General features: G+C 49.2%; 1 protein-coding gene across 3 annotated transcripts in view; it reads left to right on the forward strand.

Annotated features, from left to right (window-relative positions):
* The window catches only part of LOC115096026, a 124,349-nt gene extending 107,445 nt beyond the window's left edge, over window positions 1-16,904 (forward strand). The window contains exons 10-13 of one of the 3 annotated variants that reach the window (XM_029610494.1): window positions 651-828; window positions 7,500-7,601; window positions 15,907-15,973; window positions 16,607-16,904. In XM_029610494.1, the coding sequence (XP_029466354.1) occupies window positions 651-828; window positions 7,500-7,601; window positions 15,907-15,973; window positions 16,607-16,625 (366 nt within the window). In that variant the 3' untranslated portion in view covers window positions 16,626-16,904. Of the gene's footprint in view, window positions 1-650; window positions 829-7,467; window positions 7,602-15,906; window positions 15,974-16,606 lie in introns of all 3 variants that reach the window. The other 2 variants (XM_029610495.1, XM_029610496.1) reach the window with 2 other exon arrangements.
* The last annotated feature ends 588 nt before the right edge of the window (window positions 16,905-17,492 follow it).

Below are 17,492 nucleotides of genomic sequence, written 5' to 3' on the forward strand. Positions count from 1 at the left end.
CCGACCCAAAAGTGGGCGCTAATTTCTTCGGGCACCGGGAAAGTGCACAGAAAAGCAGTAAAAACTGCTTTTCTGTGCACCCTCCGACTTAATATCATGGCGATATTAAGTCGGAGGTCCCGAAAGTTTCCAAAAGTAAAAAATAAATAAATAAATAAATTGGAAGTCGGCCGGCGGCTGTCGGGTCGAAAACCGGACGCTCAATTTTGCCGGCGTCCGGTTTCCGAGCCCGTGGCTGTCAGCGGGGTCGAGAACAGACGCCGGCAAAATTGAGCGTCGGCTGTCAACCCCGCTGACAGCCGCCGCTCCGGGCCAAAAGGAGGCGCTAGGGACGCGCTAGTGTCCCTAGCGCCTCCTTTTGCCTGTTTTTACCGCCGGGCCTAATTTGAATAGTGAATCGCGCGCACAGGAGAGCGGCCTGTGCGCGCGCCGGGACTTTACTGTATCGGCCCCGTCTGTTAGGCACTCCTTAGCTTCCTGCCTGCTGACATCGGCTCCGGGAAGAGCACATTCGTGTGATTTTAGCCAGGTCAGGAGGTCAAACAGGAGCCTGACCTGAGCATTTCCAAGGTGTCAGTGTCATCCTCTGTCAGTGCATGCCCTGTGCGAGAGTGTCACTCTTCCCTCTTGTCTCGTGTGTCCTCCTGTAGTGTGAAGACAGACTGATTGCGCACGCTAAGGCTAAGCCGGGCTACCTGTCTGCCGAGGAGCTGTTGGCCGCTGCGGAGGACCTGGCCCCGCTGGCCAGCATGAGCTTTTGCAAGCTGCTGTTTCGGCAGTCCGCCGCCTCCCTGGGGACTGACTCCCTCCCCGTGACACATGCAGCTCGTATCCTAGGACTGAGCTCCCACGCTGCGTCTGCTCGTAGATCTCTTTGCTTTTATGTAACTTCAGTGAATGTAGTTTGTAACTGAGAAAGGCCAGCGAGGGGTCTGAGGGTTTGGAGTGATGGGTCAGTGAGATCTTTCTGTATTGGCATTTGCATGGCGCTGCACTACAAACTGCATGCGGCTGCAGTGACTCCTTGCCCCGAAGAGCTTTTAATCTGAACGCGAGACAACGTGCCCGACCCCTTCCTCAGATAGCAGTTGTATTTTACAAGCTCTTTGGGGGCAATGTGGTTTCTCCCTTCTTTCTAGCTCTCCTTTTCCCTGGCTCTGCCTCTCTCTCTCTGTCAGGTTCGGGAAGCTTTATTGGCAGGACAGTGTGTGCCAGACCCAGCTCACACTCAGTACCGGGGCCCTCTCCCAAAACTCTGACATCGGCTCGCTGCTGGGGAGAAGGATAAACCTCCAAGGCCACAGCTGTGCTGTGTTTTCGATCTTGTGCAGGATTATTACAAACATTGTGCTCTTTTGATGGCGAGCTTCTGATACCCCCTGAGAGCGCACAAAAGATGCCAAGTGTGGATATGAAAACCCATGCGTCTCCTCCAAAGGATATTTCTGACCAATATCCTCAAATAGGCAGACAGGCCTACAGCCCCCCTGCCTGCTCTAATCCCCCATCCAAAAGGATGCACCAGCCTCCCACTCCCCAGGGGGAAACGACCTATTAAATAGGAAGGGCGTACGATCCCAAAACTGCTTTCCCCCTACTCGTCTTCTCATCAGCTGACCAAGCTACAAGCTCCATGGAGGGAACCCAACTCTGTGCACCTTTCACGCCCTTAACTGAGAGGCGGCAAAAGAACGAGCAAGACATTATGGATAATAAAGGTCCTCCGCTGCCATCCTTGGGGGCCTCCTCCTCCAGGCAAAGTGGAGAAGCTTCCTTCCTTAACATCCCTTCGGGTATAGAAATCAAGAGCGTTTGAGAAAAATGAAATCTAGATAATACATTCAGCATAAGAACATAAGAAATTGCCATGCTGGGTCAGACCAAGGGTCCATCAAGCCCAGCATCCTGTTTCCAACAGAGGCCAAAAACCAGGCCAAAAGAACCTGGCAATTACCCAAACACTAAGAAGATCCCATGCTACTGATGCAATTAATAGCAGTGGCTATTCCCTAAGTAAACTTGATTAATAGCAGTTAATGGACTTCTCCTCCAAGAACTTATCCAAACCTTTTTAAACCCAGCTACACTAACTGCACTAACCACATCCTCTGGCAACAAATTCTAGAGTTTAATTGTGCGTTGAGTGAAAAAGAATTTTCTCCGATTAGTTTTAAATGTGCTGCTTGCTAACTTCATGGAGTGCCCCTAGTCCTTCTATTATCCGAAGAGTAAATACCGATTCACATTTACCCGTTCTAGACCTCTCATGATCTTAAACACCTCTATCAGATCCCCCCTCAGCCGTCTCTTCTCCAAGCTGAACAGCCCTAACCTCTTCAGCCTTTCCTCATAGGGGAGCTGTTCCATCCCCTTTATCATTTTGGTTGCCCTTCTCTGTACCTTCTCCATTGCAACTATATCTTTTTTGAGATGTGGCGACCAGAATTGTACACAGTATTCAAGGTGTGGTCTCACCATGGAGCGATACAGAGGCATTATGACATTTTCCGTTCTATTAACCATTCCCTTCCTAATAATTCCCAACATTCTGTTTGCTTTTTTGACTGCTGCAGCACACTGAGCCGACGATTTCACACAGTGACACCCAGATCCTTTCCCTAGGTGGTGGCTCCTAATATGAAACGTGCCTTTTCTGCATTACTCCATTTTTCAGTGCTGATTTCTACTTCACTCATATTTTTAACCTAGTTTCCCATTTAGTGCTTTCATATTTTTATTTGCTCGCAGGCCATTTGCATGCCGTTAGCTTATTGTATCCTGCGTTAATGTGTTTTTTTAAATGTAGGAGGAAAAAAAAATCCCTGCTAAAAAATAGCCTTGCATGGTTTTATCACCTGGAACACAGCCCCTCACCAAACAGAGAATAAATGAGCAGACATGAGAAACTCAGCCCCAAACTGAATTCTGTGCTTTGCTCTTCCCTGCCCCTCCCCTCCTGTTCCCTGCAGCTGCATGGGAGGGGAGGGGCTGGAGTAAGAAGGAGAGGGCCTGAGATTGGGATCATCAGGCCAGCGCCGCCCTGAGTCCCCCTTCTGTGCTGGGCTGGGTGCAGTGCTCCCTTCTGCCTATAGGAAAAAGTGGTCCAGCCCTCAGAGCTCCCCGTGCAAGGGATCCCCACCCCCGCATACAGATGATCCCCCAAATGTATGCACGTCCCCAATATACAGGCTGATACAGTACAGTGTGCTCCGGCGGAGCGCGCTGTTAATCCGTGTTTGGACGCGCGTTTTCGACGCGCTAGCTTTACCCCTTATTCAGTAAGGGGTAACAGCGCGTCCAAAACGCACGTCCAACCCCCCCGAGACTAATAGCGCCCGCAACATGCACATGCACGTTGATGGCCCTATTAGTTATTCCCGCGCGATACAGAAAGTAAAACGTGCAGCCAAGCCGCACGTTTTACTTTCAGAAATTAGCGCCTACCCAAAGGTAGGCGCTAATTTCTGCCGGCACCAGGAAAGTGCACAGAAAAGCAGTAAAAACTGCTTTTCTGTGCACCCTCCAACTTAATATCATGGCGATATTAAGTCGGAGGTCCCAAAAGTTACCAAAAGTAAAAAAAAAAAAAAAAAAATTGAAGTTGGCCCACGGCTCGTGGATTGAAAACCGGACGCTCAATTTTGCCGGCGTCCGGTTTCCGAGCCCGTGGCTGTCAGCGGGCTCGAGAACCGACGCCAGCAAAATTGAGGGTCGGCTGTCAAACCCACTGACAGCCGCCGCTCCTGTCCAAAAAGAGGCGCTAGGGAAGCGCTGGTGTCCCTAGCGCCTCTTTTTCCGCGGGCCCTAATTTAAATAATTTAGTTAACTGAATCGCGCGCACAGGACACTGGTCTGGGCGCTCGCCCGCTGTCCCATGAACTTTACTGTATCGGCCCGATAGTAACCAGAATACCTGCACAGAAGCCCCATTCACAGCCCCCTCCCCCCCCCAGCACACACTCACACTCACACTCACACGTTGCCAACTCAGCCCAGATCAACAGAGCAAGCTGATGCAGGTTTGGTTTTGCCACATTGGAGTCATGGATTCGTAATTCAGAGTATTTAAGAGAAATCAACGGGACAATCAGAATTAGAACTCCATGCGCCCAAATGCACACAATGGGGCAACCCCTCCCCCATGCCCCGATGGTCAGCAGTGCTCCCCTTAGTTTGCATGACCCTCCCCGCCCGGTGGAGAATTAGACGTCGGCAACTTTCCTCCTAGATTCCCTGGCCCAGTTCTCCCCTCCTGGAGAAAGGAGAAATCAGTGCAGGCCGCTGTGCTCTTGCTCGCTAGGGAGACGATGGTGGGGAGACCTGCTGGCTCTCCTCCTTGATGGGGGAGGGGGGAGGTCCTCATAGCCTGCGCTCCTGTCCTCTTATAGGGGCTGGCTGGGGGTTGGAGAGCAGACAGCCAGTATAGGTTTGTGGGCCTGCTCGCTCTCTCTCTCTCTCTCCTGCCCGCGCTCCTCTCTTCCTGCCGCTCCTGGCCTGGATCAGCCTGCCCTGCTCTTGCGCTCCTCTCTGGCTCCTCCTCCTCCTGGATTGGCCTTGGGGCCTCCTGGCTTCCTTCTCGCCTGCCTGGCAGCGGCGCGTGGCGAGATCAAGCTGCCTGCAGTTCCTGCGGGGCCCAGCCCACCCTCAATGCCGGATGGCTCCTCAGGCCGCACTCCTGGGGGGGCGTGGCTGCAGCAGGATCCAACTTCTGCAGGCAGAGTCGGCCCACGCTCCTTTTCCAGGCCCCGCCTCCCGCCAAAAGGCAGCAGGGCCACCACAGAGCCTGGAAGAGGAGCGTGGCCTGACTGCGTCCCCTCCCTGCACCCCTTCAGTAGCCGATTCTGATGTGCACCACTGCCTCCACCACTGCCAGCAGGCTTGGAGAGGGCCCAGATTTAAAATAAGCTGTGCTCGGCCAGGGGAGAGGGGAATGGGTTTCCCCCGGCCATTCCGGCTGGCGCTTGACAGAAAATCGTCACGTACGTCGGCTAGTTTCCCGTTCTGCCGGCCACTGGCCTCCCTTTAAGAAAACCAGCCGGGGAGCAGTAAGTGAGGTGATCATATTTATAGACGACACAAAAATATTCAAAGAGGCCAAAACACAGGCAGACTGTGAGGAATTGCAGAAGGATCTTGCAAGACTAGGAAACTGGGCATCTAAGTAGCAGATGAACATAATGCACATAGGGAAAAATAATCCTAACTACAGATACACAATGCTATTTGCAATTTCCCTTAAATAAGTCTTGAATATATTTTAGTATTATGTCCTATCTTCACCGCTATACATTTCCTATGCACAGATAGCTTAACTCGGTCCTTACCCCTAGACAGAAGAGGCCGCTTCTTCAACTCCAAATTTCACTAACATGTGAAACAATTAACTGAGTTTTACTCTGCATAAACTGAAGATTGCAGTGACCAGTGTAGTCTGGGCCACAGAAATAAGGACAGGTAAAATGAGAATAATTATGCAGGGCTGGCCAGCAGGTTAGCTGCTGATTCATATAGTCCTGACCAGTACTGACCAGAGATGAGAGAGAGCCAGGGGGTAGGAAAACTCCAGGGCACCCTTGCTTCAGTCAGAGTTAACCCTTTAGAGCCAGTGGACAGAATATAATAGAAGTTGTGAACGTGCAAGCTGAGCGCCAGTGGGCACAACAGCAAACACATACTATGCAACATAAAAGCAAAAATACTATGCAACAGAAAAGTATGCACATAGCATCAGAGACAGAAACAGAAAAGCTGCAGTTGAAGAAGAAGACTGTGAAAGCAGGACAGCGGTGAATAAACAGGAAAGCACTTGTGGAAACAGGACAGTCTGATCAGTTTCCAAGGTTTTTTCTGACCTATTGTTAGATCTTTTCTTGAAACAAATTTTTATCACTAAATATTTTACTTATGAAATGTTCTCTTATTTTTTGAAGATTGAGGCGTACTTTTTTTTGTGTTTAATGTTTGTTATTGTAACCTTTTCTTCGGGTGACCCCCCGGAATACTAAGGCACGCAAAAGTCCCCGGGGGCCACTTTTATACCCAGACCTCTACTTCTCTGTTCCTCTCCCTCGCACCGTACGACTCTCCAGCGGCCTCGGGGTCCGTTCCGGTGGAGAGGAGGATACACGTCTGGGGAACACTCTGCTCGTGGGGTGGGAGACCCACTTTCAGTCTCGGCACATACCCTCTCTCTCTCTCTCTGCTGGCGTTCTCTCTCCATGGGCTCAAAGGGCTTATACCGAGTACTGGAAGAACAGGCAGGACAGCTCGAAGGGTGATCCACTAAGACGTAGTGTAACAAAAGTAACCGCCAAGCCCATTGAAAAAATAAAGATCAGGAATCTTCACGCAAACTCCGCAATACTTGTTATGAACTTGAAGTTCTCTGAGCAGGTATCCCTACCACAGCTCGAGCCCTGGAGAGCCACGAATAGCTCCGGCTTTCAGGACATCCTCGCTGACTTATGCATGGCACAGATTTGCATGTGAGGGAGGCAGTGCATGCAGATCTCCCCTCATGCATATTCATTGTGCATGTCCTGAAAACACGGCCTGTTTGTGCCTCTCCAGGACCGGTGCCTGCTCCTGGGGGAAGGGACTTAGGGCTCGTGGCGAAAAGGCCAAGTCTGAGTCCGTCTAACGGTCCTCAAAACTCTGCGCCTTGAATGGCAAAGGCCCCGCTCGTCCAAAAGCAGAGGAAAGCTGCTCCTTCTCTCAAATAGATGCAGAAGCCACCCCCCCTCTTCAGCTGGGCAATGGGGCAGGCACAGCCCCCAGACTCCCTCTCCCTCAGGCAGGGAGGGTTCCCTCCTGAATCTGGGATCAGGTCCAAAAAAATCCAGAAAAACCTCCTCTTCACCCAAATCAGTCTGTCCAGAAGCTCCTTCCCTTTCTTCTCCAGGCTGGAGGGGCCTAGCCAGGGTCCTCCACCGAAAGCCTTTCACTGTACAACTCCAAGAAGCCACGCACTGCCCATGCTGAGGCCCCCTGTACATAGGACAGAGCTGACCAGGCCCAGGCTATGCAAGGATGATCTGAAAGTTGGTTAAAAAGGGACAAGCTCACTGGTAAGGGATCAGACTATCCCTCACATTATACAATTGTTTGAGAAATGTAAAAAATGATTTGGTTCCTTTAGATGTTGGATTAGTGCCTCTTTCAACATTTATTTGTGACAGTGAATTATTTTTTGGCTGCACTGTAAAAAAAAAAAAACCCCAAAAAAACATGCCCCGAGCAGAAAAACTGCTGTACAGACAGAAATGCCACCAGTCAGTCCTATGCAGCGCCTCCTAGTGGCCAAGCACTGAAACTCAGAAGGCCGTTCATTGCTGTTTCCACCTCTGGCCGCTAGATTGGGCTCGTTACAACCGCAGAAAAATGCTACTGGGTTTTTAATTTTCTTTCAAATGAACTCTGTTTTCCTGCTTTGCATCCTCACCTGTTCTGTAACCTAAAATGTCACAGGAGTGTATTTTCCTTAAAACACGATGTGCAAGAGCTGGTCGCGTTTCTGCTGGAACAGCAGCTGGGGGATGTGCAGAAGGAACACCTTCACCTGAGCCTGGGAGGGGAAGAGCCTGCACAGACCCAGAGCAAAGGTAAGGGGCAGAGCTGAAAAGCCCGTGTGCAAGCCCCGGTGGCGGATCCTCCAGCCTCCCGTCCAGGCCCTGCGGAGCTTTTGTGACAATCCCAGGACCAGAGCCCAGGGCGGGATCACACTCTGCCTGGCGTTCCTGCATAAACCAGTGATCTCTCGTGACCTGGGGAATACATAATCATTCAACTCTGTGGTTTAAAACTGCCCTGAATCCCCAGATAACCCCCAGGGAAACAAAAAGAGCCCAGGGTGAATGGAATAGCAGAAGCCTGTACATGGGGCAGGCAAAGTGCGCAGACGGTATATCGAGGGACTGAGTTTGCAATCCTAAGGTTCACAAATCATTAACAAAACTTGGGAACACGCGGGGCAACGAGGCACCAGGAGCGTCCTCATCCGCAGTTCATGAAAGTGTCCCAAGATTCATCTCCTTTTCACCTACGCAGCGCAGATCCAGATGTCGCTTCTAGTGCACGCTGAGAGTCCCCTTTCAGGGCAGAGGTAGGCTCTGAAGAGGAATTTTCACCTGAGCTGTCTTCAGACCCCTCTCCTCCACGGAGAGTAGGGCTTCATCTGAAGACCGCTCTTTCTCTGATGGCCGTGGCCATTCCAATTGCATGGCAGGTTGAGGAAGAGTCAAGGAGCTCCTGTTCAGCCTCCTGAAGTACCTGTGTGCCCCAGAAGCGTTGGCGGCAGTGGTTTGCTCTTGGCAACCATTTGGCTTCCATGACAAGCGAAGCTCTAAGCCTCACACTGCTACAGTCCAAAGCAAGGGTGGCTTTTTGACTGAATCCAAAGATTATGCTCGGCGTGCAGTCCTTATTCCAGAAGGCCTCCCTGTCATTGGGAGGTTGAAATTTTACGCAAAACATTCATGTTCCTCTACTTTTTGAAAGGCTACGTGTCCAAAAATGTTCTTTTGTGCAGTTTTTATGTGCAAGTTCAAATTTGTGTGCTACAAGCTAGTACAATGAAAATAAGATTGGAATTTCTTGTGCGCACTATGTTTTTCACGTGAGTGGGGTTCATGGCCTGTGAGGTACACACAGCTTAGAGGGAACAGTGTCATTGAACCATTGTAACATCTGACAAGTCCTTCAGATCATTTCAGAGGGCTACAGATTATCCCTCCAAATCACTCATCCAAGAAAGTACTGACTCTTGACAAACAAACCCCAGGACCTGCTCAAGTTAGAAATCTCGTCCCTCTTGAAGGCCAAACTGTTTGAGCTTGTCCCACCACAGGAGAGAGGGTAGGAATTTTGCTCCAGGTACTTCTGGTTCTCAAGAAAACTGGGGGATACCATTTCATCCTCAAGTTTAGGACCTTGAAAAAGTATCCTGTGACAGAAAAGTTTGATGGTTACCCTGGAAACCTTAACACCGTACCAAAAAGAAATTGGCTGTCTGGATTTGAAGGAAGTGTACGGAGATATTTCCAAGTCGCATGAGGTATCTCAGATTTTGTTTTAGGGAAGCACCACCTTCAGTTTGGCAAACCACTTTTGTTTTAGTATCAACTCCATCCATATTCACAAAATGTTTTGCTGTCATCGCATTTTTATGCAAATTGGGGATTTATGTGTTTCCCTATATGGATTTACGTGTTTATACGTATAATTGGCTGATCTAAGGCACTCTCAGGCACAGGTAGATGAATCCTTGTAAAAAAACGCCCAGTACTGGAGTTATTAGAGTTCATTGTCAACTATCCCAAGTCCAAACTGAGCCTGACTCATCAATTGGAGTTCATAGGGGTTTTGCTAGACAGGACTCAAGCCATGGCTTTTCTCTCCACTATCAGAATCTCACACTTAGGGGCAGATTTTCAAAGGGATATGCACGTACCCCCCAAAAACCTGTCCCAAGCTCCCCTTACACGCGCCGAGCCTATGTTGCATAGGCTGCCGGCGTGCGCAAAGCCCCGGGACGCGAGTAAGTCCCGGGGCTTTTCGGGGGGGGGGGGCATGTCACGGTCGGTGTGTCATTGGGGTCGTTCTGGGGGCAGGGCTGCGGGCATGGTTCCGGCCTGGGGGTATGACCGCGGCCTCCAGACCAGCCCCCAGACTGGAACATGGTGCGCCGGCAGCCAGCCCGAAGCGCGCAAGTTACGCCTGCCTCAGGCAGGCATAACGTTTGGAATAAAGGTAGGGGTGGAATTAGGGCTGGGGGGTGGGTTAGGTAGGGGAAGGGATGGAAAGGTGGGGGGAGGAGGAAGGAAAGTTCCCTCCGAGGCCGCTCAGATTTCAGAGCGGCCTCGGAGAGAACGGAGGCAGGCTGCTCGGCGCACACAGGCTGCCAATGTTGCGTAGCCTTGCGCGCGCCAACCCCGGATTTTAAAAGCTACGCGCGGCTACGGTCGAGTGAACCGGTCGCGTGAACAAAAGTACGCGCGGGAGTACTTTTTTTAGTGTGTGCAGTAGAGGAAGTAAGGCAAGGTCAGCAAACATGTTACAATGGCTCAGAATGCACACACATTATGATAAGAACATAAGAAATTGCCATGCTGGGTCAGACCAAGGGTCCATCAAGCCCAGCATCCTGTTTCCAACAGAGGCCAAACCAGCCCACAAGAACCTGGCAATTACCCAAACACTAAGAAGAACCCATGCTACTGATGCAATTAATAGCAGTGGCTATTCCCTAAGTAACCTTGATTAATAGCAGTTAATGAACTTCTCCTCCAAGAACTTATCCAAACCTTTTTTGAACCCAGCTACACTAACTGCACTAACCACATCCTCTGGCAACAAATTCCAGAGATTTATTGTGCATTGAATGAAAAAGAATTTTCTCCGATTAGTCTTAAATGTGCTACTTGCTAACTTCATGGAATGCCCCCTAGTCCTTCTATTATCCAAAAGTGTAAATAACTGATTCACATCTACTCGTTCAAGTACTTTCATGATCTTAAAGACCTTTATCATATCCCCCCTCAATAAATACATTATCAAGTAATCAGAAGTGTGATGTGCACAATCTCACAACACATTTAACGACACTTTCATGAATGTTAAAAACCACTTTCATACATATCAACATTTATTATAATGTTGTAAGCATATTGCTTTGCGATATATATCCCATACAATAACCATCACTTAAGAACCCACTCAACAGAATAGTCATAAGACTCCCTCCCACATTTAAAAAGACAAACATTTGTATAAACCCATGTCTCCAAAATCACCCCAACCCTATCAAATTCAATCACTTCTAATGAGATCAAAAACTTCTCAGTCCAGACCACAAATGAATCCCGGATCCAAAGAATGTCTAGTGGTTTCCAAACCAAGAGTCAGCCCAAACGTCTTTGAGGTGAAATATTCAAAAGCCCATACTCCAGTGGGCCATGGAAAGAATATGGATGTGGTCTGAAGCAAATGTTAATGATATTAAATCCAAACTTCAAATCAAAAAAATGTTGAGGAGAGTCAAGCGAAATCAATTATGGAAACACAAAACTTCCAACTGGGAAAACACTGAGGAGAACCTGCGTTTCCTGCCTGACATATTTCACCCTCCATGGGCTTCTTCAGGGGCTCCATTTTGCTGCTTCACATCCAATTTGGTAAAACCATAAAGTGATGACCGTTTAAACATTTGCAATCTCTTCTGTTTCATTCAAACCACATGATCATCTTTATATGAGGCTGTCATGGCTGGGAATGGGGTTGGCTTGGGAAACAGGCAGACTTTGGCTTTTTCACACACACAAAGCTTTATTAACAGAATAAAAACAGTACAAAGGCTGCGTACCTCAGCAGTCCTTAAATGCAGCTTCAAAAGTTGACTGTCTGTATGCTGGCTTCCTGCTTGCTCCCTGGGGCCTCTCTAACCCTTCTTGGTCCTGACTCCTTATACTGTGGTGCGGGACTAGTTTTTAAGGAGGATCGGGCCAGATAGCTGTGGCCAGTACCTTAAGGTGTTCTGAGGGAGTTTCCCAGACACTCCCTTACATACCCTCCCCTCAGCTCAGCCTTACCAGAGTGAGCACCTGCCTGTACTAGAGTCACCTTTCTAGACAGGCATTGATGTTTTCCTTTACTGCTCTATGTCATGTCTTGTAGCTGAAGGGTTGTAGGGCTAGGAACCACGTCATCACCCTCGCATTGGACTCCTTGTTCCTATTCATCCATAGGAGCAGTTGATGATCTGTCATGAGCGTGAGCTGCCATCCTAGCTGGTAGTATTGAAAGACCTCTAAGGCCCACTTAACTATCAAGGCCTCCTTCTCCACTGTTGAATAACTCTTCTCCCACGGCATCAGCTTCTGGCTATTCTACGCCATGGGTGTTCTTGGCCATCCTTCTCTTGGACTAAGATTACCCCCAAGCCTACCTCTGAGGCATCGGTTTGCATAAGAACATAAGAAATTGCCATGCTGGGTCAGACCAAGTGTCCATCAAGCCCAGCATCCTGTTTACAACAGAGGCCAAACCAGGCCACAAGAACCTGGCAATTACCCAAACACTAAGAATATCCCATGCTACTGATGCAATTAATAGCAGTGGCTATTCCCTAAGTAAACTTGATTAATAGCTGTTAATGGACTTCTCCTCCAAGAACTTATCCAAACCTTTTTGAACCCAGCTACACTACACCGTGAAAGGTTCAATGAAGTCCAGACTTATCAGGACTAGGTTCAGAGATAATGCCCCTTTCAGAACCTGGAAGCCTCTGCTTTGGCGGACTATTGGACCGTCTCTGGGGTTTTCTTCAGCAACAGTTCTGTGAGAGCTTCCGCCTTCTCTGAATAATTGGGTATGAATCTTCTATAATACCCTGAGAGGCCTAGAAAAGCTCTCACTTTCACTTTTGTTTGTGGGACTAGCACCCAGGTGATTGCTTCGACCTTCCAGGTCTACGGGTAGACCTTCCTCTTCCCAAGAGTATAGCCAAGATACTGGACTTCTTGCTCTTCCAGCAAACACCTCTTGGGGTTGGCTGTCAGTCCTGCTTTCCTCAGACTTGTTAGTACAGCCTGGAGTTGACTTAGATGTGTCCTCCACTCTGGTCTGTACACCATGATATCATCCAAGTAGGCAGCTGCATAACCTTGATGCAGCTGCCTACTTGGATGATGGGTGGTCAACCAAGCGCTGAAACATTGCAGTCCAAAAGGGAGGCCGGTGGACTGGAAGAGTCCATCTTGGGTAAAGAATACAATCTTCTTTTTTGCTGCTGGTGTGAAAGGCACCTGCAAGTATCCTTTCATGAAGTCAAAGCTGAAAATGAACTGGGCCAAACCCAGACATTCAATCATCTTGTGCACTCGGGCATCGGGTGTTTATCAAACTTTGAGACCTTGTTGACATTTTTAAAGTCAATACAAAAGCTGATGTTACTATCTGGCTTTGACACCAGTATGATGGGAGAGGATCAATAACTGTTAAGAGTCCTCTATAAATTCAAGCCTAAGCATTTCCTTTACTTTGGCCTTGATGACCCAGCGCCTGGCCTTGGGATTCTGATACGGCCGCTTCCCCTTGACAACTCCCAGAAATGATGTCATGCTGCACAGGATTGGTTCGACCCAGTAAGTTGGAGAAGACCATCCTTGTTTCGCTTCATTAGCTGCTTTAATTCAGCTTCCTGGGCGGTGGAGAGTTCCTCTCCAAAAGGAACCTGGATTTGAGCCCCGTCAGGGAGAAACTCTGGCCAAAGTCTTCCTCCTGTACCAGTCCGCTGACTGCGGCAACCATTTCTTTAGAAGATTTACGTGGTAGATATGAGTTTTCTTTTGTTTATGTGACTGGGCTATTTTGTAGTCAACTGGGCCTCTCTAAGACTTTGTTTGGGCCTTGCCAGCGGGATAATAACTTGTTTTCCGAAGATGGGAAGAGGACCAGGACACGGTGTCCGAGCTGGAACATACACTGAACCATGGAGCAATTGTACATCTGGGTTTGGGTAGCCTGAGCCTTCTGCAGGCATAGGCGGGCAGCTTCCCCAGTCTTTTTCAGTTGTTCCTGCACCTGGATAACATAGTTGACTAGGTTCTACTTGGGGTTCAGCTTCTCTTCCCAAATCTTGCGAGCTGTGTCCAAGATTCCTCTCAGTCTCCTCCCTTAAAGTAGCTAAAAAAGGGGAAAATCTCATCAGGAACTGGGATACTTCATGGACTGTGAACAGCACATAGGATAGCAGCAAGTCCCAATTCTTGCTGTCTTCGTCCACAAATGTTTTCAAACTTTGTTTGAGCATTTTATTAATGCACTCAACAAGGCCATCAATCTGCAGATGATACACCGAGATACTCAAGTGTTTTTACCTCAAACAAGGTGCAGAGTTGTTTCATTACCTTGAAAACAAACGGGGTCCCCTCATCAGTCAAGATTTCCTTGGGCAGTCCAAGATGGGAAAGAACATCCATTAGAGCGGTTGCCACCATCTGGGTCTTTATATTCAGAGGCGGTACTGCCTCTGGATATCTCGTAGCATAGTCAGGGATAGAGTACACCTCAGTGCAACTGGCACTTTTCATCAGTATGTGGACGGGAGACGGATTTCTGTGTAACTCTTAGTTACAATAGTCCCATGGCGCTTGCTTCATTTGAAGTTTCCCATCATGGAACCTCAGTGTGCCTGTAACACAGCTGATGGAAATCCCTTTCAGCCTCTGAAGTCCTGTGAACTCAGGCATCTGACCTGGAAGATTGCATTTTGGTGGTGGTGGTTTTTTTCAGCATGCAGTGTGGGAGGGCTTCAAGTCCTAGAAACTAGGGGTGTGCATGGTTTTTTTGTTTCCATTTTATCAAATTCATTGGCAGGTGGGTTTTTGTTTTGTTTTATTTTGATTTGGGATCCTGCCCCTCAACCCATGGAATCTGCTACATATTTTAAAACACCAAATCATCTGATTTAAAAAAAGAGCTGCCCCCACACCCCCAGGCTTTCTCCTACCCATCTGGACCCCACTGAAACGCCATAAGAGCCCCCCACTAATATACCCACACTCTCCGGTAATGCCCTAAGACCCCCCACTAATATACCCACACTCTCCGGTAATGCCCTAAGACCCCCCACTATTATACCCACACTCTCCGGCCACCGCCATTTTGAAATAAGGAACAAGTGGGGAAGAAGTAACGAGTTCTCTCTCTCTGCGGACCATAGACACTACGGGTGAGCTGGGAGGGGGGTCTAGGGGAAGGGCTTTTTAAAAATCTGCTGGTTTGGAATTTTTAAAGCGGGAGCACTTATCGTCAGCTAGGGAGGCAAAACACAAATGTAATTTCATTTGGTTTTTTTTTTTCTTTTGTTTCATTCTTAAAATGAAATGAAACAGGGAACATTGTTGGCATTTCCTGTTTCATTGGAGAGAAATGCAGCTTCCTAGCAGTAACGTAGCCACCTCGTGCTAAGTTTCATCACGGCAGGTGGTGCTAAGCCTGAGGTCGGGATGGACTTCCACGTCAGTCGGTCAGTCGTCCTTCCATTCTCTTACCAAGGCCACATGCCAGCACCTTCTGCCCGGGCAGACGAAAGCCCCGTGGCAGTGCACCCAGCTCGGATTTCCTGCACCCTGATTGCATCGCAGACTGGGTACGTTGTGGCCCGTCTGAGCTCGACTGATGTAGAGCAGCTGCATCGTGGAGCTCAGCCCACATTTTCACATCGCCTTCTGCTTTGGAGACTCACTCCTGACACGGAAGCTCCCAAGACCGTCCATTCTCCCGGGGCCATTTCAGGGCGAGCCTTATGATGATTTAGGGTTCTCTTCCTGTTAAGAAAAAGGTCAGTTTTAAGCCATTAAATGTTCCACACTGCTGGCAGAATTGGTGTTTTCCCCTTTTATGCTCAGCTAGGGAGCCCTCTACATACGTCTCGGTCTCTTCCAAGAGAGCAAAGTTTCTTACCTGTAAGAGAAATTCTCTGAAGACGCAGAAATCCTTCCAAGCTTGTTAGTTTAATTTCAGAACTCAGGCTCTCTGCCTCCCTTGCCAAGGGAGGTCCCAAGAATGAGCTAGAAAGCTGGGCAAGTTAGCGCCATCAGGATGAAATCACCTGTACGAGTTTCCGTCGAGCACCTTTCTTCTCTGCCAGCGTGCTCTGGCTGGCACTGAGATACTGGAGCGATGGGCCTTCATGCAGAAGTCAGCCCTGACTTCCTATACAGGAACAGAAGGCAAAGTGCATTGACTCCCAAGTGCTGGAAAGCAGCACCTAAGAAAGAGTATCTGGGTGTCTAGTGCTGAACCTCCGACCAATCAAAGGATCTGAGTCTTCAGAGAAGGGTTAGTGAAACATTTCTAGTGGGCAAGTCATGCTGTGCGTTATTCACTGTCCAATTTGTACCACAGGCACTGGAACAGAAGCAGAACTCAAGACCCTGTCGAAAGCCAGGCTTCAGGCCAAGTACTTAAGACGGTAAGTTCACTGCGTGCCCGGTGCATGGCTATTCCCATGCCTCTCAGACCTAGATTCTGTGCACTAAAACATTAAAAGAAAACAGAGCCACGCCAGGAGCCCTCTCTCTCTCTCTCTCCTGTCACCACCTCTCTGTGTATCCAAGCCCCATGCACAAGATCGCAGGGTGAACCGAGACAGATTAAAGGTGCCTTGGGTCCTAGAGGGTACCCCAGCCATGCGCCCCCCCCCCCCCCCACATACTTCTATTGCCCCTACTGATAACATGACCTTGTCCGGGGATCCCAGGCCACTGCTCCATCCCCCTCCCCCAGAACATCAGTGAGAGCAAAGGCTCGGCCTGGGCTTCCATGAGGCATCTGTCGCTTGGTCTTTGTACAGCGACCACAGGATTGCGCTGCCGGCCTGGAGACCCAACCTTTTACCTGCGTCCCCCTGAGCGAATCAGAATGTTAAAGGCAAATTATGCTCCCCAATAGGCTGAAAAGAAGAGAAATGGCCTCTTTTCTTAAAATGATAATAACTTCCGCCAACCGAAGCCTCTGAGTGCAGTAACCACAGCTTAAGCAATTACCTGCTCGGACACTCGCACGTTTTATTAACCTGCTCTGAATGGGCTGGGGGTGGGGTTAGGGATTCCTTTTCATTTTAGGGTACCGTGAAGGAGAACACTGCCTCCGCCCCAGCGTGAAAGCAGAAGAGACCTGAAGACGAGCCTGCGCTGCTGCTCAAGCCTAAAGGGAAGAGCCGAGAAGAGTGGAGGCCACGTCAAGCTTCCCGTCCTCGCCTACCAACGCATTCTCTCCGCAGCTTGACGTCTGTCCCCTTCTCCTCCACCGCTAACGCCCGACTCCAGCCTTTCCACCCTGCCTGCTCCTCCACTGGCCCTACTCAAATCCAGCCTAAAAACTCACTTTTAAATCTTGACCACTTCTCTCCAAATACTTGCAAAGACCCTTGTTGTCATGTATGCTCGTCTTGGCTAGATTGTGAGCTGCGTGGAGCAGACACTGACTTTTATATGTATTAGGAATGTGCAAGCCAAAGAATTGCGTTTTGCTTCATTTTTTCGTTTTGCGAGTTTTTTGTTTTTCCATTTGTTTAATGTTTATTTCAGTTTTATTTGTTTCCCAAACCATAATAAACATAAAATAGAAATTTAAAAACCTCCAAGCAAATACAAAAAAACCCAAAATGCACCTTTCCGAGGCTCTCCAACCCCTTTCCTTCCCCCCCTAAGAAAGCTGCAGGGCCCAGGCCTATCCAACTGGGCTGATCCGAGCTGAAAGGAGGCCTTCCCAGGCCCTTCCACCCTCCCCCCCCCCCCCATGCCCAGCAAAGAAAGCTGCAGGGCCTGGGCTGACCTGAGCTGAGGCGAGATTAATCAGGGCTGCCAGAGCTGGGGACCTTCCCGGTCCCCACTTAGCCCTTCTGTGGGGGTCCCCAAGATGGAAAGGGCAGGAGCGATACCCTCTCCCTCCTTTATAAAACGGCACTGAGAGACCCCAAAGCCAGCACC

This window comes from Rhinatrema bivittatum, chromosome 7 (genome assembly GCF_901001135.1).
Source record: "Rhinatrema bivittatum chromosome 7, aRhiBiv1.1, whole genome shotgun sequence".
Classification (NCBI taxonomy): domain Eukaryota; kingdom Metazoa; phylum Chordata; class Amphibia; order Gymnophiona; family Rhinatrematidae; genus Rhinatrema; species Rhinatrema bivittatum.